Genomic DNA, 27,497 nt, shown 5'->3' on the forward strand with positions numbered 1-27,497 from the left:
GGACAGGAAGTTTAGACAAAGCCAACTTCCCTTATGACTTCTAATTGCTGTTGTAACTGTAGATACCGACATCTACACAGACACCAAAACTCCAAATTCTCATCAACAGTCAAGCTGCTAGGAATATCTAAAAATTAACATCAATGATCTAGGGCACTTTGGTCAAGAAAAAACCAGTGGCTTTTCCATCTTGTACAACAGAACACACACAATGTTTTCCAGCTCCATTTAGAAGAACATCAGTAATAAATAGATTCATTTGATGTCTCTTTTATTTCAATGAAAGACCTACTTGCCAGTGGGGTCGGGTGGGGGAGCTGAACAAAATCTGAAAGGAACCCTCTAAATCAGGCATCCTCTGTTGAAAGCACTCTGGCTGATTTCTGGGTAAGAAAGCTGCCTATGAATAAGAAGACCTAAAGCATGCCTGTCATTGTACTCCTCATTTAAATTACAGTAATTATTTCTAAATTTGTATCTACTGTATGTATAAATTATCACATGCAAATTTCCTGTAAAACCGGAATTCATCTACTTTGGCTGATGTATGTCTGCTTTTTTTAGTCCAACCTATCAAGCGGTCGTGAATTGCAGTGCTGGAGGGATACAGAAACTTCTGCACATCTTTGGCAAGTGCCAAGTGGTGCTCAACGAATACACCTGATTCCTCAACCCTTGCTGATCAAAAACAAAGCAAAGCTACATTTGAATCTCACCACTATATGTCATTTTAAAAACAAGTTTGCTATTAAAAAAATCTTTATAATTTTAATCCATCAGCCTTCAAACTTTTACACTTCTAGAGAGATCCAATTTTATGCAAGTATACAAGTGGACAATAAAGGTTTCCAAAGTAAAGAAAAATAATTGGCTGAACTTGGAAATTCCAACTGAAAACCAATAAATATATGGTTAAAGAAGCTGTTAATATCTCAAGGTCTGACATTTCTTCTGTGACATTTTAAAACTCAAAAAAGACATAAAAAGTGAGTCAATGAAATTTTAAACTTCAAAGATGCAAAGAGCCAAGATGCTTCAAGAAAAATAAATGCCTGCAGGATGAAGTGCTCTTTAAAATTGGTATCAAGCTGATTTATATAAAAAAATACCTTTAAAAGCCTTTTTTTCTGATTAGCATCACAGCCATTACCAACAGCAAGCTAAAGGGAAGTTCTTACACCTGATCATCTGTGCAGAGGGCAAAAGGAATGTATGGGTGGGTTGAATGACCTAGAGGGTAAATTTTTAAGGTCACATTCCACAGCCTGGAAAATAAAGGAGTGATTTAGGCAAAGGACAGATCGTAAGAGCCAGTTTAGTAGTGCTTAATGCACAATACATCAAATGCTAGAAGTCCATAACCCTAGGAAGAAGGCAATGGCAGAACATTACCAAAATTCTGGCTAAGAAAATTGCTAGCACTAGCCCAGGCTGTTGCCAGGAGACCAACCAACCCAGAACATAGTTGGCATGCAATCAAATAAATCATTGTAGCAGGAATCTCTAGAAGACACTATGCTGTAAAACAATGGCTATATGAAAAAGAGTTATTTTCATATATATCAGGAACCATTGCTTTGAAAGTTTCAGAAACCTGGGAGTTATTGCTCAACAGATCTGAAAGCTTACTATGTTGGAGAAGGCTTATCCGAGAAATGTTTATGGATTGATGCTGTAGACCATTGTCTTCATTAGTTTCTACTGATGAAGACAATGGCCTTTTTGTATGTGTCACCTCTGTCCTGCTACTTTGCTAGTGTCCTTTCCCATTAGCCCTATACATGGAAGAGCCGAGGTGGCACAGTGGTTAAATGCAGCACTGCAGGCTACTTCAGCTGACTGCAGTTCTGCAGTTCGGCTGTTCAAATCTCACGGCTCAGGGTTGACTCAGCCTTCCATCCTTCCGAGGTGGGTAAAATGAGGACCAGGATTGTTGTTGGGGGCAATATGCTGACTCTGTAAACTGCTTAGAGAAGCCCTATGAAGCGGTATATAAGTCTAACTGCTACTGCTATTGCTAAGTGCCATTAAAAACAACAAAGTAATACAAAAACCAGACTACATAATGAATAACAATAACAAAACAAAAAAATGGTAGGCAGTATATGTACACAGATTCAAATCAAGAACAGTATTCCTCTGTACACTTTTTATATTTACATTCTAGTGGGATTTATCGGAAACGATAGTTTTACAAAAATAAAAAAATAAAAAAAACCATTCATACAATACAAATGCCTTTGGAGATATACTGACAAAACTTTCGCAACAGATTGAGTTGGAAGGGGGAAAATTATAGCGAACGTGATGGGATATGACCTGCAGTCTTTCCAAAATTATTCTGCCATCCATGCAGAAAATGATCTGTATTTTTTTGGTTTAGGTCCATTAAGGAGAGGAAAAAAACCCACCTTCATGCATATTGTAAAATGTTCTCAATAAATATAGTTCACGAACTGCATTTCAGTATGAATTATAAGGCAAAAACTACCAAGACTCATGTATAAAAGTAGAGAAGAGCAAATACATTCATTTCATTTTTTTCCCCAGTCCCTAATTCTCATGAAACTGTGAAGTTAATTCTTTTCAGATCCTAATTTTTGCAAATATATATGGTTTGGTTTATTGCACTTAAGGTTTTTTTTTGGGGGGGGGGACTACTAACCTGATACATATTCTGGGACAGATGTCTATGTCCATACTCTCTTGTTTGCAATTTTATCTATTATGCAGGAATTTTACGAATATGTCCCCTAACATAATGGAGATTTATTTCATTTATTTGTTTATTTGTATCCCACCTTTATTATTTTTACAAATAAGGCAGCAAACATATCCAACTTCCTCCTCCTATTTCCCCCCACAACCACCCTGTGAGGTGAGTTGGGCTGAGAAAGAATGACTAGCCAAGTCCCCCACCTGGCTTTCATGGCCAAGGAAGGGGAGTAGAATTCATGGTTTCGAGCCTGCTTCACCACTAGATTAGAGGTGCCAAACTCACAGCCCACAGGCTGGGTGTGTCATGTACTGGCCACACCCATGACTGGTTTAGTGAAGGGGGGGAAGTCATGATATGTCACATGACGATGCTGTGACGATGTGAGTTTGACACCCCTGCACTAGATCAAATCTGTTCTGTAATTTTTGTACACAATTTCATGAAGAAATGCATGCTACACATCTATGAACTACAAAAGTCAGAAAAGTGTATTTTAATCAGTAGCTAAATGTCCCTTTGCTAAAATGCAAATCAATTGAATTCATTTCTGGCCCTAATCATGGGTATGGCTTGATTTCTTCAAGAAGTGAAAGAGTGGGGAAAAAACCCTCTGGGTTTGTGCAAGGTATTTAGAAATCTAAGTCCAACCCTTTATAAAGTAGCCATCTCCATATATATAGAAAGCTGTTGGGCACTGCGATTCTCTGCTACTCCTGAAAGCAGCATGAGAATCAATTGAACATTTAAGAGATGCTTTGAACATGAAAGAGGCCGATGCACAGATGATGGGTTCTCCTCTGCTAGACATACATACTGGGTATTTACATCTTCTACAACTGTAAACATACAACTGTATTCAAGCCCAGAATTACAGCTAGGAGTTGTGGTTCACCATGGGACCATGCCCAATTTTATACATTTTCTTTGCAGTGGTTGTTAAATGAACCCATTTTTCTTATTGTGTGCTTTTTTATGGAAACCAGAAGTAAATGCCATAAACTGGCAAAAAATACTGAACATTGTAATCATGTGCCTGCATATAGTTGTAAATGCAGGTTTGGTGTGTGTGTGTGTGTCCTTCCAGCAGAACTCCAGAACCAGGACCTCTAATGAGGTCAGTCATAACTTTGAATGGGTCACTAAACAATTGGTCATTAGGCAAGGACCACCTGTATTTATATCCTCCAACATATGACATGTTCAGGGGATTGGACTTCTCTACTACACAATTCCAAACTTTCCTTCCAATTTTATGTGTCTGTTGTTTTATAAAGCACATAATTTCCCTAAAATAAAAGCAAAAAAATAAAATACCTTGCTAAACTCACACTGATTCCATGTTGCCAGGAACTTTCAGAGGTAACTTGAATGGAAAAACATGTGTTTAGAAAAGGTTGGGTAAAAATTGGAAGCAGCCGTTGGTGGGAATGATATAGAAATGTCACTTTTATGACATCTTGCACGATGCATTGCAGAAGTGAACGGCCATTCATTAAGAATGCATATCACAGAAGATTTAAAAAACAAAGCGAGAGAGGGAGAGATAGAGAGATAAAGAGATAGGAAAACTATTTCAGGAACTGGAAGACCGCAGCATAATTGAATAAGCCTGACTCTCTCAAGCTGCTGCACTCCAAACGGCCTTCAGTTCTACTCTGTAAATGACTGACTTAATGGAAGTCTAAAAATAACAGAAAGCATCTCTTTGAAAGACCTGAGAAGCTGGTATAGAATAATCTTAGTTGTGACAATAAGGAGTTTTAACTTTATAATGTGGCACCTGGATAAGCTTTGAACAAAAGGTATCAAAAACCCTGAAGAATCAATAGCTGGTGAGAGAACTTTGGTCTTTGGACAGGAATTCTGCCAACTTCTTATCCAAACACAGAATAGAGTGGCAGTAAACACATCCACACTGATAGGAAAATATATTATTACATATTATAAACACATATATACAGAAGTTAAAATGGATGGTGTTTTACTTACAAAGTACATGCCATCTGAAAATCTTAAAAGCCCTCAGTTGACCTGCAAAGGGAGGGATATGGCTAAGCTATGTGATACCAACACTAGAAGTTTGGTATACAGTAGGTGTGCAAAGATCACGAGGCACTTTGCACGTTGTTAACGCTTATCAGGTTTTCTAGCAATTCATTTAGAAGGTGAAATTTCAGTGATTAAGTCCCAGTGGAACTAACATTATTTTTCAACTTGTTATTTTCCTTGTCTTAACTATTTTTGTTGTTTTTATTTAAAGTCTCTGTTATACCTTTGCAACATCATGATTGTGAAGTCTAGGGTCCACTGATTATTTACATATTGCAGAGTGAGGAGCAATAAATAATGAACTTTGTGAAGAAATGTTCTTTTGAACAGACTCATCAGTAATTGCCAAATTGGCTTCCAGTGGCAAAAAAAAGAAGTGGTTGTTTCCAATTTAGTTTTGCAACAACCTTTCTTCTCCGTTATCAATGAAATCAGGGTTTTATTATCATTTCTTCCTTGATGGCAAAACGTTTTCACTTCACAAGGTCTATGCCGGTGTAGGCTAGATTTCTGTCAACGTGACCTTGAAACCCTCCATTATGTTCTCCATGTTTAGGATGAAAGTGTCTTCATTGGAATAATGTTCAATGATGTTATCATCCATATTTACCAGAATCCTGAAACAGGAAAGAGATACATTAAGAAAGTTGAGATAATGGCTAAATACACAAACTCATAATACAAGTTTTTTTTTTCATTTTGATTCAATCCCAAAGGTGCTTTTTCAAAAGGCAACTGGATCTTCAAGGGAAAAAAAAGTCCAGTTGCCTTTGGAAAAAGCACCTTTGGGACAACCATGATCTGGATGACTTGGGAGCCTCCATAGACATTTTGATTCAGCTTGTTGTATGAACTATCCATTGTGATTAGCATGCCTTCCGAACTCAGACAATTCTAGATTATTCAACAAATCATGGTTGTAAAACAGTAGCTTTGTGGCTGTGGAAGTCTATCAATTAAGGGATAGATTTAAATTGATGGTTCAAGGTTGTGTGCAAGGATTTTATTTTATGTTAGCCATTTGTACGAGGGCCTTGACAAAATTCACAGGCAAACTCATTCTCCAACTTGAAATCCAACTCCAAGTTGCCCCATAAAATATTTTGTGATTCTTTGTCCTGAGTCAACATGCATATTCTTCTGTTAATGATTCAAATTCATATTAATTCTCCAGTTAGGTCCATGCTAGGGGAATCCCACTTAATTCTCCTGTGCAACTTCTTATGTTATTTCATTGTATTTTTAAAAAATACTTTACAATATAATTCCTGTGCACCACAGCAGGAAGCGGAAAGCATACATTACAGATGCTGCTGGATTACCACTTTAATATACCTTCATCTTCACCTTAGTTGCTGGAATGGCTGGAATTATAAGCCAACATGTCCAGGGCCATTGTCAGGGGAATGGGTTAAGCCATGATAGTATACAGAACTGATAAAACATTTGCTTGAGGCTCATGGCCAGAGAATAGACAATATCAAGCTTGATTTACTGATGCTGTAGTGTAAGACCATTGGAAATTGTCAGGAGGTGAAGCAAGATTCCATAGAGGAATTTGTAGGTTAAACATCTACAGTTAAATTATGGTAAGTTAACTGAAGGGAAATCAAGATAGTGACCTCATTTAGGTGTTCCAATAGAAGAGAATATATGTACCACAGAGTTGAACTGTGGAGTCCTTGATGCTCTCTGAGCCTGGTTGTTAAATTGCAGATGTTTTATTACCCAACCAGGTAACATCAGTGCTACTGAACGTGGGGTTTGTATACAATAGCTTGTCCTGCCAGTGTTGATGAAGGTGTGGTTTTCTCTTTACTGTAGACTGCTGGGGAGGATGCGTTGTAATACATTTACACATTATTCAAAAGAGGCAATTAAAAAATTAAGAAGGAAACAGGAATTTCTATAGCTGGCATCTTACAAGGGGTTCATTTTCATGCTGTTATCATTAGGTGAATTGTAGCTTTGTTACTTATGCTTCAGCTACTTGGGTCAAAGCACAAAGCCAAATTGAGAAGTCCCAAGGGCATTGTTTGCAACAAGTAGGGTAACTGAGGACCCACTGAATAAGCATGTGTGTGGTAGCCCACTATGGCTCTCCAAATAACACAAGTGATAAGGGTAGAAACTGTGCTGATACAGCTTCCAAAGTCTATGCTGAAGGTCCCAAGCTACTAACCTCCAAGAACAATTTCTACTAATCTGCTGGACTACAGAAGAACTGGACTACAATTCACACCATTCACAGCATCTCCGTGCTGTTCAATGATTGGATATGTTCAACATATCTGGAGGGCACCAAGTTAAGGTATACTATAGCAGAACCACCCAGATTAATTAGAAGCCAGTGGTTGATTTGATATCTATTGCAATCCCTGTGTGAACCTGGATCTGGGAATCTGTCTTGCAGTGTGAGCATATATCAGACCGTGAAAGATTTAAAAGCTTAGCTGCGGTCTCAGGACTATTTTATAAAAACACGAACTGCAGGATTAGTTGATTTCTCTTACCCTTTTTTGCTTTTTTTATAAAGCTTTGTAATCTTCTCAGCTGGAAGGCCATATTTCTCAGAAATCTATATTTTAAGAAAAAAAAGAAAAGGAGAGATTTATTAAAAGCAAACCTACTGCAGAATCTCCACCCTCAGTTAGAATTAGGCAATTCATAGCAGGCTACACAATGTCCTTTCTTAGTGCTGCAGAACCTGGAGATTGCACTCCAGGTTCGGCAGGACAGAGTGGGACTTACACACAGGAAATGGAGCACTTTTAGGTGTAGCTTCCTGCCACTTTTAGTATTTTAATATTTGCCTATACTACACTTTCTGTGTGGTTTCTTTCTTATGGCTTTCATCTCTACTGATTTAAAACAGGCTTCTCCTCTAAAGAATGAATTAAGATCAACTCCTCTGAGAACTGAGCCCCTAAGATCAAAAGTGAATCTCCTTGCAAGAATTTTTCAGATTAGTGAAAGTGTCAGAGGTGAAATTCAGCAGGTTCTGGAGAACTGGTAGAGGAAATTTCGAGTCGTTCGGAGAACCAGAAAATACCACCTCTAGCTGGCCCCAGAGTGGGGTGGGAATGGAGATTTTGCAGTATCCTTCCCCTGCCACGCCCACCAGGCCACACTCACAGAACTGATAGTAAAAAAGTTTGCATTTCACCACTGATTCCAACTGATGCCCTAATGAAATCAGGAGCCTCAAGCAAAGCCTAAGAAAAATCCAGTTGTTTATAAGGAGTGCCATGTCAGCACGGACCCAAGTGAAGGCAGCTCTGGCTTCATTTGGTTCGCGTCTTGCCTCTGACCCTGTTTCCCCCTCCCGCCCAAGGTGTGTAATCAGTCACATTCCCCGACAAAGCAAACATGGGTTGTAAAAATCACTCCCTCCAGCCGTTGCATGTTTCTGTGGAGATGGCCTTGACTTTGGCCAGCTAGGAGGTGTTTTGACTGAGGTGCAAATTCCTCGATGCAGCTGCGAGGCTCGATTCCCCATCCCCCTGCCTATGGCAACTCAGGAGCAGGTCAGGAAATCTTCGTGAGTTGACAGAAAGCAATTTGGGAGTATACCATGATCTGATACTGATACTGGGCCTAAATTTCCAAATGTTGAAGGTAACAAAGAGTATTCTAAGCAATGGTAATACACTTGCCTTGCAGCCAATCATACTTTGGTTTCATGAAACCAGACAGATGGAAATATGTGGCACAGCCTTATAGAGTGCCCAGAAGCTTCACTTGATGAAAGCTGGGGTGGGAGGAAGCTGTTCCAGGCAGAGCATTATGATCAGACTGCATTTACAATCCCAAACCACACATTTTGGCATAAATGAAAATAAAGTTGGAATACAGCAAGCAAGACGGATCCTTTTCAGAGGCTCCGGTTTTAGTTGAATCTGTGCTGTACAACTAGTGCCCAATTGGGCATACAGAAACCTAAAAAATAATTCCTTCTCTGTGCCATCTGGAAATCTGGGGAGTTTAATTGGACACATTGTCAGAAAGCCAAACTGAAAAAGGTTCTAAGCTACAGCATCTTATAAAGAAGACAATGAATCATCAGCCCTCATCCCCAAAGGAGAATCCTGATGAAGCATGAGATAACAGATCTTAGAACTTAGTTGATTCTAAGAAAATGTTAGCACCCAAAGGAGTGAGTTATACCAGTTATTTCACGTATATTATAACCAAAATATTTCAAGTTATATGTGCAGAGTGGAATCTTTGATCCCCATTTATGGCATTAACCAAGACTGAAGAAAAAGATTCTTGTGAGAGATTTTGCTGGCAAAAGAGAAACACAAATGATTCCCAAAAATACTGGAATTAATAGACGAGGCTCTGACATACTACCATTATCTCAACTATTCACAAAACTGCCTTAATATGATTTTGCACTCCGTATGTGCAAGCTTTTCCTAGAGTTATTCCAACAGAAAATCTCCCAAGTAATGGCTGAACATTCTTTCCCCTTCTGTGTTTCCCATATGTTCTCAGTACTGCGGTGTTTCCTCAAAAATAAGACAGAGTCTTTCCCCCCCCCCCCAAATAAGCTCTTGTCCTTATTTTCAGGGAGGTCTTATTATTTTTGAGGTGCAGGAGGCAGTGAGTGTGGTCACCTCATGGCTGCTGCTGCGCTGCAATATTTTCGGGGAAGGGATTATTTTAGTGCATGCGCTCAAAAACCCAATTGGGCTTATTATCTGGGGAGGGCTTATTTTGGAGAAAACAGGGTACCAGAATAGTTCTTCCATCTTGATAATGCTTAGAAGTTTTAATCTATCCATCTATGTTTATGCAAACTGGGAGCAGATGCATTGCAGCATGTTCTTCACTTAAGAAATGCAGATCTCAGAATTGTTTCTGCATTCTTAAAGGACACACTCCGCTGTCTTTATAAATTAAACAAACTAACTTTTCAGGGACACTCAAATTGGGAAAACACGTCAAGAGAGGTTGGGGAGGGGATACAGGCTGTCCTTGGCAACCAGATTTCACAACACATCAAAGCAAACACCTTTCCCCATTGCAGGTCAACACAATCAAATTGCAGACCTAAAACGAAAGGATTAAAGGATCACCTCATCTACATTTCTGCACTGAGAAAGCAGCTCTGAGTTGGATCAGAATAGACTAGACAGAGAGTGGGAGCAGGGGTGGGTTTCAACCAGTTCGCGGCGGTCCCCGCGAACCGGTTGGTCGGCGAACCCGGAAGTAAGTAACTTCCGGGAACAGCAAAGGGCCCACCCGCCCGCCTGCGCTCCTTTACCGGTCTTTGAAGGCTTCTGCGCTTTCATGCAGGCGCATGGCACATACAGCGCCTGCGCGATTCTCCACGAGCATCTGGATGGCACATACAGCGCCTGCGCGAGTCTCCGCAAGCAGCTGGAGCATCGCGCAGGCGCTAAGACGCATGCGTGAACTGCGCGCGTGCACGAGGACGCCGCCGGCCCCGTTCCAACCGAACCAGTTGGAACGGGATTAGCAACCCACCCCTGAGTGGGAGGTAATATTTAAGATGCCTCCTTTTCCTTATTCCTTCTTGTGCCTCTTGAAAAAATTCCAGAGAGCACTTCACAGCAACAGTGCAGAAGGCTGCTGGAAAATGACAACAGGAAAGGATATATCAGTATGTGGACTTCTAATTTCCAGAATTCCCCAGCATGCTTGCTAGGAAATTTTGGGAATGGAAGACCACATTCTATCAAAGTTGCTAAAGCTGAGAAACACTGGATTAAACTGTTCCTTTCCTTTAAAATGGAACTTCTGATCTCCAGTGCGGTCCCTTTAAATACAATTCTAAAATCCTAATGGCCAATTGTGATTAATTTCAAAGTGTCTAAAACTCAACCTTGTTTTAGTTATGATCATACATTTCCTCCTCGACACCATTGCTTTAGACAAACTCAAATGGCTCTGAATTTCTGTAAATTCAGAGCCATTGAGGGGTGTGTGTGTTCAAAAGTGATTGAAATGCAAGGGGAAAAAAACTAATTGGGGAAACAAAAGAACAGGATGGATGCCTTTATATAGTTATCCTCAGGGGTGGTATTCCCTTACCTTCCCTACCAGTTCGCAAAGGTGAGCGCATGCGCCCCGTCTGGACATGCACTCAGCCTTCCGCGAATGTGCTTTGACTTTAAAAAGTGCCTAAATGGGATGGCATAGAGCCGGGGCGGATGGGCAGGACAACCCACGATTTCCGCTACCGGTTCAGGCAAACTGATCCGAACCAGCAGAATACTACCTCTGGTTATCTTCCTAATATGCATAATCAGGTCAAATGTCCCCAGCTCATTAGTGCAATTGATCACTATCCCTGCTTATCCATATTGATGGTTCATATATACTATTATGGAAATGATATGGTACAAATATGGTGCATGTCATATGTTGACTTGTATCATGTGCATGATGAAATTGTTGCAGATACGTACTTTCTAATTTAACAGGTAAAAGAGATTGAAGACAAACCATTTTCTCAGTCAAGAGCTCACTGTATTTTTTTTAATTCAGAACGTAACAGAAAAGTTCCCTTTGCTTATGGACAGCCTGGCAGACTTTATTGATTCCACAATTGGTGGTGAATGACTGCTCTTAATTGAAAAAAAAAACTATTTGCATAATGCCAATGAAAAGGAAAATACTGGCATGAAAACTAGTTATGCGAGGTCTTTCCCTGCACAATGGTTCTTTACACTTAAAGCAGACTATTAAATCTTGTTTGCTCGGTTTGGCTTTCCAGCAATTTGAAATGAATTATCTCTAGAATCTTTTTTGCTTTCTCACTCTTTTTTCTCTGTTTTTAATTTTATTGTGAATGTGTTTTTAAGTCTTTTAATTATGTCTTAATTTGTGTTTGCAATTCAGCTTTGGAATCTGTTCTGAGCAAAAAGGCAGTTGAAAATTAATGAAGAATCACTTCACACCTTTCCTGTGAAGAGCCAAGCCAAGGGAAAATGGCAACAGAAAAAGCCTCTTAAGCAGGGGTGTCAAACTCAAGGCCCAGGGGCCGGATCCGGCCTGCATGGTGCTTAGATCTGGCCCATGAGGCTGCCCTCAAAACAATGAAGGACCGGCTCGCAGTACCGCTGCCAAAGGAGGGTGGGAGAGCTGCAGGCAGCCCTCCCGAGCTCCATTTTCACTGGCAGAGGGTTGCAGGAGGTCATTGCAGCTGAAAATGCAGCTCGGGAGCCTGTTTTCGCTGGCAGAGCACTTGGGCTGCCTAGGCACCCCCGACATGAGTGATGTCAAACTGGCCACAGCCACCATGCCCCCTCATCCCCTCGAGGTCAAACACAACCCTGATGCGGCTCTCAATGAAATCAAGTTTGACACCCCTGTTCTTAAGCAATGTTAAGGGACTTTGTCTTGCTCTTCATAAAGATAGAAACAGCAGTGCTGCCCCACAAGCAAAAGCAGGAAGAATTTTGTCATGAAAACAGGAGGCAGATAATCAAAAAATATTCAGTTGGCACCGATAGCAAGCAGATTCAATAGTTGTTGTTTTGAGCATTATGGATATAGTGGCAAATTATTGCAAGCCAGGGATCTGAGTCACTGCTTTTAATCACTTACTAGTAATTTCTAGCTGTCAATAATGACTGGTTAGACTCTTAATAACAGCCCCGAGTTATCCAATTTCCAGAATTGTTTTTCTGAACTATGCGGTACTTAACAAATGTTCTATTTAGTATGTAGAACTGATTAGTCCTAGAAGAGATCAATCGTGACTGCTCTTTAGAAGGCCAGATCCTGAAGATGAAACTCAAATACTTTGGCCACCTAATGAGAAGAAAGGACTCACTGGAGAAGAGCCTAATGCTGGGAATAGTTGATGGCAAAAGAAGAAGGGGACGACAGAGAATGAGGTGGCTGGATGGAGTCACCGAAGCAGTTGGCGTGAGCTTAAATGGACTCCACAGGATAGTAGAGGACAGGAAGGCCTGGAGGAATGTTGTCCGTGAGATCGCAATGGGTCAGACACGACTTCGCAACTAACAACAACAACACATACATGCTTTATTCTGAGTATGTATATGTCCCAAATATGACCTTTTATATAGTCCTCTTATATCTTACTATTAAACAGGTCCCTCTGATTTTTCTGGAAGAAGGCTTTATAAAGTTTTATAAAGAGAAGTGGGACAGAGTATTTCAGATGGAAATATTTGCAATTTCCTGATAAAATTAAAGTTCTGTCCCTTCAAAATGGAACATTGCCTCTCCTTTGATGGTGCATTACATTGTTCTTTTCAACTTATTAAAAAGTTTTATCCCCCAAAGTCTGAATGTTATGTTCAGCAATTCTATTCTTGCTTCTTCTGAGCTTTTGACAATACAATGGCTACCTGTGAGAGCTCCTGTTGGAACAATTGGTTTGCAAGGGTGCCATATTATTTTCTTGTCTTGGGAAAAAGCAGAATGAGAAGATTTACTGCCCATTCTTCTGGTGTGCTATTATAAAAGGACGAAAAATGATGTGAATAATAAATATAAGAAAATACTGTCAAGTATGCAAAGTATGGGTGAGCCCACAGATCAAAATTTGAAAAATGGGAGAAATATGCAAGTTGTAAATAATAGAGTTTTTGCTTTACGATTACGGTGGGTTGTAGTCCTGGAAACATTGCTACACTTAAGGTGCCAAGAACTTCCCAACTCAAGTGGGCATAAATTTATGTATATGAGTGTGCAATTTTAAGAAAAAAAAAACATTTTATATTGCCTTTTCAAAGTATAACATATATCTATGAAAGCATTCCTTCCCTTATGGGAAGTGAAATATGAAGGTCATCAAGATGGCACCGTTGCAAAGATTTGCAACATATCTGTAGCACGTTTGCATTGCAATGCAGCATAAATTTCAAAAGCACATAGGTTAAAATATTTCTGCATTCTAAACCCTACCTTTTCTGGCAAACAAACCCATTTAGCAAGAGGTATCCATGAATGTGATCTGTTTACTCATTCCCACTGCCTTTCATGATGGGATTTTTTAAAAATACACCAGGAACATAAAGTAATGTATAATAAATTATTTTTCATAAATGCAATAATATTTAATTATTATTAAAATAAACATGTTCATTTTACAAACTACAGGAAATAAATAAACTTGACTGTAAAAAAAACAACCTAATAAATTGTGCAAATAAATGGATAATATTTGAATCAGAGCAAGACAGCATTATTCTAGGCACGGAAGCCATTTAGTTCCACCAATTTTCATCTTTTGTGCCTATTGGGATTGAATACCCCAGGAAGACCTGATGCATAATATAGAACTGGGGATTTTTTCCAGATTTACTGCTTCTCCAGGAGAACTTTTGCCCAGGTTTGGTGGGTCCACCAGCTGTGTGTCATCTTGGACCAGAGATGTCAAAGGGATGGATGATACTTTTCTCATCTCTTAGGCAAACTGTTGCAGTTTGAAAATGGCTCAGAACAAAACTATGAAATTGCAGTAGAATGTACCTATTTTGGGACAACTTTACTGGTTTCCAGGAATAATTTATGGTGTTGGTTTTTGCCTATAAAATTCTTTTTAGCACAGGCTCTTGGTAACTGTGATTGTCTTTTCTAGGAAAATCCACCACTCAATACAATACAATAGCAGAGTTGGAAGGGACCTTGGAAGTCTTCTAGTCCAACCCCCTGCCTAGGCAGGAAACCTTATACCATTCCAGACAAATGGCTATCCAACATCTTCTTAAAGACTTCCAGTGTTGGGGCAACATTGATTTGGACAGGAAATTCTGTGGCTGCCCATGCTAGAGAGATTGGGGGGAGGGGGAGGGAAGGATGGGAAGGCCATTCACATTGGAAGAGCTTTACTGTTGAGGGTTAAATAAAACACTGATTTTTATCCTTTAAGAAACCAGTTGGGGAGTTTTAATGGAACATAGCAGCATATTTTAAAATATTTTAATACTTAAAATTGATTTTACGTATGTTTAAACTATTGAGGCGAGCCATGTAAGAGTTGCCTGAGTAAGCAGTATACACATAATCAATCAGTCTGCTCTACAGTCTTTCTCAGCAAAACAATTTCACATTTTCATCATCCCTTCTCATCTTATGCAGTCAAGAAGTCTATTTGTCACCATCCACCAACATTTTGGTTCACTCTTTCAATTTTTTGAGTCAATGGGCCTAAGATATGGAATGCAGGAAAGAGTTATGGAAAGTTTTTTAAAAGGAGGTGGCTAACACAGGCTTACTTCACACAGACTTGGAAATCAAGAAAAATAGGGATGAATTTCAAAATAATTAGAAAACAAATTGCTTTTGAGACAACATTGAGATTAGACACAATAAATATTCAATGTTTCAGGTCCAACTTAAGGTATAAGAGATTTCTTCCTGCCAGTCCTGTCAGACTGATAATTTTAGGGATTAGGGGAGAATCTCTTATACTCTTTCCAGAAAATCACTGTTATGGCTGATTTTTTTTTTTCAAGGTTCAAGGACAAAAATAAAGAAGTCTTTCTAATCAAAAAGGACATGAACTACTTCAAATTCCTCTTCAATCTGGAACAGCTTCTTGAAAAAAGATATCAGTAGCCAAGGATAAATGCAATAAACAACTTTTTTCTCAACACATGTTGAATTTATGTATATGATAAATATTTTGCTCATTAATGTCATTTTTCTGCAGCATTTTGGTTGGTCTTGAATAAATGTTCAGTCATTTTTAAGTTTGTATAGATATACAATTATTATTTCTTTTCCTGCAATTACCCCAGAAATCAAATCAATGTTTGTTGCTTTAATGCAATAAAATGTGAGATGAGGTGATAAATACTTACTGCATCCATAAGCCCTTTTACTGTGGGTGATTTTAACATCAAAGCATCAAACACTTCATCCGCTTCTTTCCTCACATACAGCAGAACTAAAAAAATAAAGAATCAAACTTTGGAGAAGACGTTTAACAGTCCCACAAATGAATCATTTCCCTTGGACGGCAAGTTCTTTCTTTCCCCCAACTGACAATTGAAAAAAGCCAGACACTTCTATTAAAAATAAAACTATCACAGAAAATAAGTATGTCATGGGGCAAGAGGGATATTAGCTGATTTGGAAAGGGTGTCCTTTTTCCCCTTCCAAGAAATTTTGTTATGAATAGCAGCATTTCTTAAAACTTTTAGAACTTCGAAATCAATTCATGGTAGTTACACTGGAGTTCTCTATAGAATTGAGTTCTTGAAGTTCTCTAAAGAATTGGATGACTTGCCATCATTGATATCAAATTTACCAATTAATAACTAAAAAATTTATTAACTTATAATGCAAATACTCAAATCTGATAGAGTGAATTTTCAAATTAAGTACAGGTAGTTTTCAACTTACGACAGTTCATTTAGTGACTGTTCGACGTTACAGCAGCACTAAAAGTGACATGACAGTTTTTCACATATATAACCGTTACAGCATCCCCATGTGATCAAACTCCAGACACTTGGAACTGATTCATTTATGATGGTTGTCCCTGGGTCACTTTTTGCAAGCAAAGTCGATGCAGAAGCCAAATTCACCTCACAACCATGTTACTAATTTAACAGGTGCAGAGCAGTGTTGGGTTACGACCAGTACGCCCCGGTACGGGCGTACCGGTGCCTGCCAGGAGCACCGGGTACCGTTCCGGTACAGTGCTCCGGAGGGCCCGCTCGCCATCCTTACTGTATTTGAGCTCTTCAGGGCTTCCGCGCACACGCAGGGAGCGTACGGCACCTGTGCGATGCTCCACTGAGCAGCTGGAGCGTTGTGGAGCGTCACAGATAGTAAGTACGCATGCGTGCACGGTGGACGGCGGGCCCAGTTGCACCATACCAGTTGCAATGGGATCCGGAACCCACCACTGGTACAGAGATTCACCTAACAACTATGGCAAGAAAGGTTGTAAAATGGTACAAAACTCACTTAAGAAATGTCTCACTTAGCAACAGAAATTTTGGGCCCAGTTGTGGTTGTAAGTCTGGACTACCCCAGGGGTAGGTTTCAAATTTTTTTACTATTGGCTCAGTGGGAGTGGCTAGATGGGGGGCATATGACTGAGTGGGCATGGCCAACTTGATGTCACTCGCGCACACTCAGTCACATGGCCCCGTCACCAAGCTGTGCCCACTGAAACGGTGGTGAAAAGTTTTGACAGGGGGGGGGTCCAGTCTTGCTCGAGCTAAGGGAGCGACTGCAAACTACCCAGTAAGAAAAACAAGTTTTTGTCCTCCCCAGCCCCCAGGAACACTATGCAGGCTTCAGCAGGGCTGGGAGAAGGTAAAAACACCCCCCAAAACGGGTGTATTCTTTCCCTTCCTCCAGCCCTCGTGAAGCCTGAAAATGCTTCTGGAGGATGGGAGAAGAGGAAAATGCCTCAATTTTTGCAAAAAACAATATGGCGGTGACATAGGTGCTGCCGGGAGAAAGAGTTTGGGGGCATGGCAGGCCTGGGTCGCTGCCAGTTCCAGCAACCCAGGCCACCAAACTACTACTGTTTCAGCCAAACTGGTCTGAAGTGGTAGGAACCCACCACTGGGCTACATGTAATTTACTTATAATATGCATTTATGTGATTTCGTGATATACCCTGGTTTTGAGGTTTTGAGCCTGGCTATTTCTCAACTATGTCCCAACCGCTAACCAAACTTTCAAAAGCCGCCAAATGTATTGGGCTATTATTTGCATCTTCTTTGGAACCACTACTCACTACATCTTGGAGGCATCCAGTTGGGAAAGTGCTGTGTATTTTACACGTAGTTGATCATCAATTGCTGCAAGGAATATAAGACAAAGACAAATTTAAGACTAAGAACAAATAAATACCTTTTTTTGTTCCTTCTTCTTTTATTTGTTTCAATGGTGGTGGAACAAGGTCCTCTTCAACTGTGCGGAATATCCGTTTAGCTAGAATACTGCCACTGAACAGAAAAACAAAAGGAAACAGATTTGTAAATTAATCAAGATACAATAATTGTAGGACAAGGAATAGCAGAGCCTGCAGGCAGAGTCAAAAGAGGAATCAGCCTAGAATCCTTGTGTAGTTACCAACAAAGTACAAAGTCCCTTGAACTCTTATCTAGCATAAAATTAGTGCTTTTTGTTTAGTAGATGGCCAATAAGCATGAACAATAAATCAGTTTAATTGGAACTTCTCACGTGATCCTCGTCTTTTGCATTTGACAATAATCCTTCTTGTTTAGGGAATGATTGCTGATCAAAATTAACTAAAGATAGAATATCGATCCAATGGAGTCTCCACAAAGCATACTTTTTTTAAAATGAAAAAATCAGCACCTTCACACTAACTGAATCTGATGTAACTTTATTTGATAGGATTTAAATCCTTCTTGCTGTGGAATGCATATTGATAGATATCAATGCAAAAGCTGCAGTAAGTACTATGGGTCTGTTCTCTATGCTGCCGTTTTAATTATCTTTATTCCTTGACAGCAGCCATCAGGCAAGCTGATTTTAGTATAATATTTGCTCTCTGTTTAAAACATTCAAAAGGTAGCATTAATTCTGACATGTATCCTTTGGCTTTCTCTCCAAATTGCAATAATATAATGCAATAATAATTGCTAATTATTTCCATCAAACATCATGTTATAATTTCACTCAGACCATATTAAAACATAATAAACATAAATCAATTCATCGTTTACAAAAAAAGTCAAGATCAGCCTGTTTAGTGAAACGATGAAATCATAATTTTTAAGGAAATGCTGGCACTTTTGATAGGCCTGTTCTAAGAACAAGGTACTGTTAATTCCATGGGCATAAAACTGATGTATTATCTAAACTAACAGCTTGAGATGTTACGTAAGATACTAGGCACAAAAAAAGTTAAGACTATAAACCAGTTTTATGCTTATATATATTACCAAAACTGAAACTCTGGGGAACTAAGCTTCCATTTATTTATTTGATATAATTTAGAGGCTTTCTGATTTCAAATGTCTCTGTGCAGCTTGTGCTTCAAAATTAAGAAACACTAATAATTCAAAAGCAGATAATAGATATCAAGGAAAAAAATTATACATAACAATAAAGATTGACCTACAGAGGGTTTTCAAACTCACATCGTCACGGTGGCATCATGTGACGTATTGAAACTTTCCCCCTTCTCTAAACTGGGCATGGGGGCGTGGCCAGCACATCACTCATCCGGCCCATGGGCCAGGAGTTCAACAGCCCTGACTATATGGATTTCTGGAGGGGATCCTGCTCCAGAAAGCAGGCTCTATGACGGAAGAGCTATACATCCAAGTCCTTGCAGATCACATTGTTTAATTGTGGGGATCTGTTTCAGTGTTATTCATAGATATGAAGCAATTTCTACTCTAAAGGTCAACAAGGCAGGCAGGCAGATCACAGGAAGGTAAGCGGAGTGAAGAGGAAATTCCAACAATCACTGAACTCCAGATGATTTACCAATGATTATTTTCACAAAATATTTCAAAATTGGCAAGCTGAACTATATTAAGCTGAACTATATTAAGGTGCATTATTCAACTTGTTAAACAAAAATGTATTAAGTCTTCTATAATCCGGAATTCGCTTTGCCTTGCTTCAGATGTCCTGGTGTGGACATCTTTTTGAAGCATACCTAAGCCAAAATTATATTTCAGGAGGTGCAGATTATGATACTAAATATCAGATAATTTCTATCAGAAGCAATAAAAATTCTACAACAAAAGAAACAGCACTGTTGGGGGGGAGGGGAAGAGCTTCGATCTGCATGAGAATTTTCACGTTTATATTAATATTTTGTGTAAGGGGGTTGGGTTCTAAGTTACAAAATGTATTGTAAAGCTCATACCCTTCTCGTTCATCATCGTTGTTATAATAAACCTGCAAAAAAGAACAACAAACAGATTTATAGTTAGGGTGTGTCCAGGAAATCAAGCAAGAGGCCAAGCCATGCCCTTGCTCTTTTTCACATAAATCAGTTGCTCATTTTGTTCAGTTTTGGCAATGCCCCATTCATTTTTAGAGGATTTGTGAGAAAAAAAAGTCTCTGACAGGTCATGTCTGTTCAAAGTTTAGAATTCTTCCATTCTCTGTTGCTTGTTTGAATTAAACAAAGTCAGGTAAACACAGTTGGTTTGTCTGCCAAAGGTGTAAACTGCTCTGAAAAATATGGATAGGATGGAATTCTTCTCTTTCGCTCTGTATTTCCTTCCATCCTGGAAGAGTCAACACCCTTTAAATCTGGGGAGAAGATGTGGCTGTGCTTTAATATGAAAAAAATGGCTTAAAACGGGGGTGGCCTGCTACGGGTTTGCCCGGGTTAAGGAAACCCGTAGCTAACGTTATGGCCAGTTCAGAGAACCTCCAAATCCCAGCCCTGGTTGGCCGTGAGCACCACGCCCTGCCCCTGCCATCCCACCATGCCCCTCCCAGGAGTCTCCACGCAGCCCATTTTGGTAAGTGCAGGGCCTTCATGAGGCTCAGGGAGGGGAAAAACGGGCCTCCCGAAAGGCCTCGGGATCTCGGGAGAGGGAGATTTTGCCCTCCCAGAGGCTGGAAGAAAGTCTCTGGAGCCTGGGGAAGGTGAAGATGCCCCCCCCCCTGTCTTGGTGCAGGAGACCAACTACAGCCACGCCCTCCATGGCCATGCCCACCCAGCAACCAAGCAGAGAACCCATTGCTGAAATTTTTGAAGCCCACCCCTGCTTGAAAAGAATACTTTCCAGCCATATTTGACTTGATGCTAGGCAATTTGACATTTTAATATGAGGAAGACACAGCTTTTTCTGGGACAGGGGTCACATTTGGCCTTGGAGGACCTGAAGAACAAAGGATGCACTAAAATTGGTAATTTCTGCTAATTCCGTTGAGAAGAGTTTGCAACAGTTTCCCCTTGAATTTCTTCATAAAAAGAGAGACATGATCAAAGGAACCTTAACATCTCAGCTTTCCTTCTTCAATCTTGGAAAATACTTTTTAGGTGACAGTAACTCTGTTCATACCTATTAAATAATAGTAGATTAAAAGAAACATTTAACTTTTGCCCTTTCTGTTTTAAATTTGGTTAGGCTGAGCAAAAGAGCTGGATTTTGATAGCTCAAATCTTAGCTCTGTTCAGTAGATTTAATTTCAGTTGTGATCCACACCTCAAAGACAGAGGATGTGAGTGGCATACAGAAAGTTCTCTGTTCAATCTTTGGCAACCAGATGAAACAATGACATGAATGAGCCCTTGCAGATTCAAGATTGCTATTCTGACCTAGGCTTCCTTAAAAAGCATGAAGCAGAGTCTTGGTCCCAGCAAAAACTCTTTTATTTACACGACTGTGAATTCCTTTCATTCACAGTTTCCAAGGCTTAGCAAACAGTCTTTCAGAGGAATGTTTATCAACAAGAACCTTATCTCGTCTGGAGAGCTGCCAGATAACTAGTTTCCAAATGCAGGACAAGGCAACACTTGGCACAGTCTCTTATAGTCACAAACAGAATTTTCCAATCTTGAAACGACCGAAGGAATGAATTGTTTCCTACAAAAGCCCACACCCCATTTGCTCCTCTTTTGCTTCCTATGGGAGGGACCAATCATCTCCAAGGTATGGCTTTACTCCCAAGTCATCCCTACTTTCTTAGTTGTTCTTGTCTTCTAACAGCTTTGCACATGCGCACACTGGGAACAGGCTCCAGCTGTTCCTCTGCCTTACTGCTATCTAGCTCCCTCTCTGCCCCCAACGCAGAGCCCTCGTCTGAGCTTTTCTCAGCCCCCAGGACTGGCCATGTTCCTCCCCAACCTCTTCACTGTCCAACTCTGCTGCCAGCTCCACTAGCCGCCACAACAATTGCCACCACCATTTCCTAGTAGCTCTACTGGCTTAGTTGGTGAAATAATCTGCGAGGTGGCACAGTGGTTAAATGCAGCACTGCAGGCTACTTCAGCTGACTGCAGTTCTGCAGTTTGGCTGTTCAAATCTCACCAGCTCAGGGTTGACTCAGCCTTCCATCTTTCCGAGGTGGGTAAAATGAGGACCCGGATTGTTGTTGGGGGCAATATGCTGACTCTGTAAACCGCTTAGAGAGGGCTGAAAGCCCTATGAAGCGGTATATAAGTCTAACTGCTAGTGCTATTCCTATAATCTGATCTGGAAGAAGGCAGCTTCATCTTTATGTCAGTGGACTCCAGTGGTGGGTTGCATACCGTTCCGGTATGGTGCTCTGGAGGGCCCACCTGCCCGCCCGAGCACCTTACCAGTCTTTTAAGTCTTCAGCGTTTCTGCACATGGTGCATGTAGCGCCTGTGCGATGCTCCACTGAACAGCTGGAGCGTCACAGCGGCTCGTGGAGGTGCTAAGACGCATGTGCGTGCTGCGCAGATCCATGTGGACGCCACCAGGCCTGTTCCAACCGTACTGGTTGGAATGGGACCCACCACTGGTGGACTCCCAAAAGTTATTTACACAGAATGGATCATGCTCATTTATTTCCGAGAAATAGAGGAGGGACCAAACGGTTGCAAGGCAGGATAGATCTTCACATTGCCTGATTTCTTACCTGCCCAGCTCTTTGGAGATTGCCAAAATGAACATCTGGTATGAAAAGAACAGGCTGGGACTCCAGGTCAGCCATAGTTTTGAAATAGGTGATGTCATTCTTCTTTTGGAGAGGCACAGGAGTCATCTTCCCTTCTGCTGTTCAGGGAAAATGGAAGAGGAAGTTACTGACTGGGAAGACATTATTAACACCAGATGGAGCACTGTACTGACCAAGAGGAAAAAGTTTGCATCCTCACCATTAGGGCAAGTTGCCTGAGAAACTTGGCCTTTCGATTTCTTTCTGTTTTGCTTTCTTTCTTCATCCCGGATTTTCCTTTCGGCTCCCTGTAACAAGAAGCACAGACTTGTAAGTGGCTGTTGTGTAGAGAAGGCGTCTCCAACCTTGGCAACTTTAAGACTTGTGGACTTCAACCCCCAGAGTTGCTGGCTGAGGAACTCTGGGAGTTGTAGTCCACCAGTCTTAAAGTTGCCAAGGTTGGAGACCCCTGGTATAGAGAAGGCATTTGTCACCATGTGGGCTTATTCTTACTAGTTGTGATTATTTTGGGGGTTGAACATTGTTCTGATTACCAATTTATTATGGTATTTCTGGTTTTCTTTGTGTTCCGAGGTGTTCACAGAATATGGTTTTTTTAAAAAAATTCAACATGAAAGCAAAGCTTACACTTTATGCATGTTACATATAAAGGTAAAGGTTCCCCTTGCACATATGTTGTAGTCATTCCCAATTCTAGGGGGCGGTGTTCATCTCCATTTCAAAGCCGAGGAGCCAGCGCTGTCCAAAGATGTCTCCATGGTCATGTGGCTGGCATGACTAAATGCTGAAGGTGCACGGAATGCTGTTACCTTCCCACCAAAGGTGGGTCCTATTTTTTCTACTTGCATTTTTACATGCTCTCGAACTGTTAGGTTGCAAGAAGCTGGGACAAGTAACGGGAGCTCACTCCATTACACAGCACTAGGAATTCGAACCGCCGAACCACCAGCCTTTCTGATCGTCAAGCTCAGCATCTTAACTACTGAACCACCGCGTCCCTTTTATGTACGTTATACATACAAAGCACATAAAAAAATAGCCAAAGCTTCCATTATGTTTGCATGGCCATCATGTTGACTTTTAGCCGCACCCTCAAGCACTCCTGTTTGTGATATAAGAGAATATTTATAGCTCAGGGTTGAAATGAGAGGTCTTTGGTGCTCTTGGACCTTGATTGTTTTCATGCAAACGTTACATTATCCAAACTAGGTAAGATCATCAGCACTGTTTGTGTTGATATGGGTGTACTGCCAGGGTCCTTTGGGATTGGAGAAGGTTATAAATACTGTAAAACAAACAAGTAGCCAAATAGAATGAAGAAATATTGAAATGAGGCTATATATGTGTTATAGCTAAGTTGTAGGAATTTTTGAGGCACTGGTTTGTTCAGATTATTTTATTTGTACTTTGACTGTGATATGTGGGTAGCAACATCCTGCTTAAGATGTAGCACGAAAATGGTGGCATCCGTTTCCAAACCCATTCTCAACTTTGGAAGCCCAGTAGATATCAGGCTAATTACTATTTCCCACCCCTTCCTACCCAAAGATAGTTAAAGAGAGAGGCAGTGCTTTTAACTCTGCTACTTCTAAAGAACAACATTAATAAGGCTCCTTGACAATAAATACTTATTTGAGATGAGAATGAAAAGACAGTGATGTTCTTTATAAAAAGCAAAAAATTCATCTTGATGAATCATACCAAGGTCTCCCTAATCTAATGTTGGATACTCCAAATGGTTCTGGGCAGCTCACAAATAATGAAATAAAACCAATTATCACGAGACAACAGGAGAGGATGTAAATTTGCAGAGACTCCATTCTTATCACAATATTACACAGCACTTACTGTACTTCGAGATTTGGCATCCAGTCCTTAATTATAATACAATACAATACAATAGCAGAGTTGGAAGGGACCTTGGAGGTCTTCTAGTTCAACCTGCTGCCTAGGCAGGAAACCTATACCGTTTCAGACAAATGGCTATCCAACATCTCTCACAACTTCTGGAGGCAAACTGTTCCACTGATTAATTGTTCTAACTGTCAGGAAATTTCTCCTCAGTTCTAAGTTGCTTCTCTCCTTGATTAGTTTCCACCCATTGCTTCTTGTTCTGCCCTCAGGTGCCCTGGAGAATAGTTTGACTCCCTCTTCTTTGTGGCAACCCCTGAGATATTGGAACACTGTTATCATGTCTCCCCTAGTCCTTCTTTTCATTAAACTAGACATACCCAGTTCCTGCAACTGTTCCTCATATGTTTTAGTCTCCAGTCCCCTAACCATCTTTCTTGCTCTTCTCTGCACTCTTTCTAGAGTCTCCACATCTTTTCTACATTGTGGTGAGCAAAACTGAATGCAGTATTCCAAGTGTGGCCTTATCAAGGCATTATAAAGTGGTATTAACACTTCACGTGATCTTGATTCTATCCCTCTGTTTATGTAGCCTAGAACTGTGTTGGCTTTTTTGGCAGCTGCTGCACACTGCTGGCTCATATTTAAATGGTTGTCCACTAGGACTCCAAGATCCCTCTCACAGGTACTAGTATTGAGCAAGGTAACACCTATACTGCACCTGTGCATTTCATTTTTCTTGCCTAAATGTAGAACCTTATTCTTTTCACCATTGAATTTCATTTTATTCCAATTCCAACACACATACACAGATAAACACACATATTGGTCCCACTTTTGATTGCAGAGGCAGAAGACTAATGAATACCAGTTATCAGAATGAACAAAGCCATAATACAGAAACTGTAATCACATTTGCAAGCAGACCAGGAGTGGGTTCCAGCAGTCACTGCTGCTGGTTCACTCACAGGTGCTTCGTGCGCGCTTGATGAGCACTGCACATGCATGCCCAGTGCAATTACAATTGTTCTGCACATGCGCAGAAGCAAAAAAACAAGATGGCAGTTCAGGGGCATGTCAAGCTTGGGTTGTTGTCGGTTCCAGTGACCCAGGCTGTCAAACCACTACCGGTTCGGCCGAACTGATCCAAACCAGTAGGAACCCACCACTGAAGCAGACATTTAAAAGATACAGATGTGTTCTGTGGGATTTCAAAATCTAGCTTTGCTGGCTAGTTGGCTTTACAGCAAATTGGAATCACTGCTCTACAATATTAAATATATTACATTAAGGAACTCATTACTACTGTGCACATATTAGCAAGCAGAGCACCTCTTTGGAAGCTTCTAAATTATACCATAGTGTAACATGTTTGGTATCTGTGGTATCTCAAAATCTCCACTTGAAAAAAATTAATCCTATGGGGCCAGATGCAGACATTCTTAGATGGAGGGGGTGGGTGAGGGAAAAAAAACCCAGAATGAGCAAATATAGCTTATAGGAAAGTGTCTTGTTGTGGTGCTTTTGACTTGTAATTTGAGCTGGCCTTATTGTATGCTTTTACTTTTCAATCTTGTATGCCTGTTTTGGTCTAGGGGTGAGGCAGCGTCTGCCTATCCTCGTCTGGGATCAGAAGACGAAGCGGTCAAACTTTGTTATATTGGCATAAGAGCCATTCCCTAGAAATTCTAAGGTTGCAACCTGGACTGAAAAACCAGCACAACCACCACCGACAATAATCCTAAAAGAAGCAATGGCAAACTGTTTTGGTATAGTCACCTAGAAGTTGAACTGAGCCCAAAGGAACAATACCTTTCCTTTAAAAAATTGCCATTCCAAAATTATTTTTCAAATATGACAAGCAAATAGAAAATACATTTGATAAATAAAGAAAATAATGAAACAATTAATATATACACATAAGACCCGAGGTGGCACAGTGGTTAGGAGGCAGTACTACAGGCTACTTCTGTTGACTGCCGGCTGACTGCAATTTGGAAGTTCTAATCTCACCAGATTCAAGGTTGATTCAGCCTTCCATCCTTCCAACTTCCAAGGTGGGTAAAATGGGGACTCAGATTGTTGGGGTCAATATGCTGACTCTGTAAATTGCTTAGAGAGGGCTGTAAAAGCACTATGAAGTGGTATATAAGTCTAAGTGTTAAGTGCTATACAGTCATGTTCTCATTCCTTAGGTCAAACTGCCACCACTTTTGAGTTGTGATTAAACGGAGCAGCCTATAAATCAAATAATAAATGAACAGCCAGTACAATCCATTAGTACTTCATTTCTAATATCAGACTTGCTCATTGTATTGGATTGCAACTTCTCCAACCATGTTGATTAGTGTTTGGAATATCTAATGTGTTTGGAAAGGTCAGATTGTGAATGGATGCCATAAGCCATTAATGTCATGTTCCCTTTAGAGCAACTAAAATAACCAAAGAGAGCCTGTTTGATGTTCTGGTTAAGGCACCAGGTTAGAAACCAGGTGAGTCCTAGAGTTATTTTAGGAACAAAACTAGCTGGCTGACCTTGGTCCCCCCCCTCCCCAAATAAAATTATTTTAAGAAATATGCTTAAAATGATCACTTTTAACTCAAAGGAATAGTTTGGGTTCTCTGATTCAGAAAATAAAATTGGTAAGATTTAGTAGGTTTCATAATTAATATCAGCAATTGAAATATCTTCTCAACAAAGTACTTTACTCCTTTGAGAGTAAACAACTGAGAAGGAAGCTATTGACCAAAGTTAAAATTGTGTCTGTCTATCTGTTTGCCTGCCTGTCTTCCTTCCTTGCTTGCTTCCTTCTGTCCTTCCTTCCTTCCTTCCCTCCACCTCCATCTCCTCCTCTCCCTCTTCCTCTCTTTCTCTCTCTCTCTCTCTCTCCCTCCCTCCCTCTTGCAGAGAGGTTTTTTCACAGGCATGAAAGTAAGCACAAGGCATATGATTCTTGGGTTTCAACCCTGCCTCAACTTCCTCACTGCTGTCACAAAAATCATACTTGGGAAGTCACCCAAAGGCAAAGCAGGGTCAGTCATTTATCCATTGCTAACACAGTGGAGTCAAACTACCCTTTTGTTCATCACCACGAACAGTAATAATACTGAAAATCTTAGATGCTCTTCATTGTATCATGCTGTTCTCACTGCTTGAGACCAGAATCTCTATTAAATGGCTATAGGATTCTGGTTTGCATCCCACTGCCTAGAATTTTGCTGTGCTATTTAACTTGGTGCCAAGCTGGTGAATTAACAAGCTACCTTCCCCATAGCATTTTATTCCCCCTTAGCATGAGATGGGGAAGGGGGATTT

The 27,497-nt window shown here is 40.4% G+C and overlaps 1 protein-coding gene across 2 annotated transcripts in view; it reads right to left on the minus strand.

Moving 5' to 3' along the window:
• Positions 1–279: 279 nt before the first annotated feature.
• GRHL2 (grainyhead like transcription factor 2) overlaps positions 280–27,497 on the minus strand; it is a 99,468-nt gene continuing 72,250 nt past the window's right edge. The window contains exons 10-16 of one of the 2 annotated variants that reach the window (XM_087706804.1): positions 22,530–22,617; positions 22,292–22,425; positions 19,596–19,627; positions 17,597–17,691; positions 15,583–15,668; positions 7,282–7,346; positions 280–5,385 (exon numbers count right to left, since the gene is read on the minus strand). In XM_087706804.1, coding sequence (XP_087562930.1) covers positions 5,271–5,385; positions 7,282–7,346; positions 15,583–15,668; positions 17,597–17,691; positions 19,596–19,627; positions 22,292–22,425; positions 22,530–22,617 — 615 coding nt within the window. In that variant the 3' untranslated portion in view covers positions 280–5,270. Of the gene's footprint in view, positions 5,386–7,281; positions 7,347–15,582; positions 15,669–17,596; positions 17,692–19,595; positions 19,628–22,291; positions 22,429–22,529; positions 22,618–27,497 lie in introns of both variants that reach the window. The other variant, XM_087706803.1, reaches the window with a different exon arrangement.

The sequence above is a fragment of the Thamnophis sirtalis genome, unplaced genomic scaffold (genome assembly GCF_051295495.1).
Source record: "Thamnophis sirtalis isolate CommonGarterSnake01/CBP01778 unplaced genomic scaffold, rThaSir2_p1.2 scaffold_2, whole genome shotgun sequence".
NCBI classification, from domain to species: domain Eukaryota; kingdom Metazoa; phylum Chordata; class Lepidosauria; order Squamata; family Natricidae; genus Thamnophis; species Thamnophis sirtalis.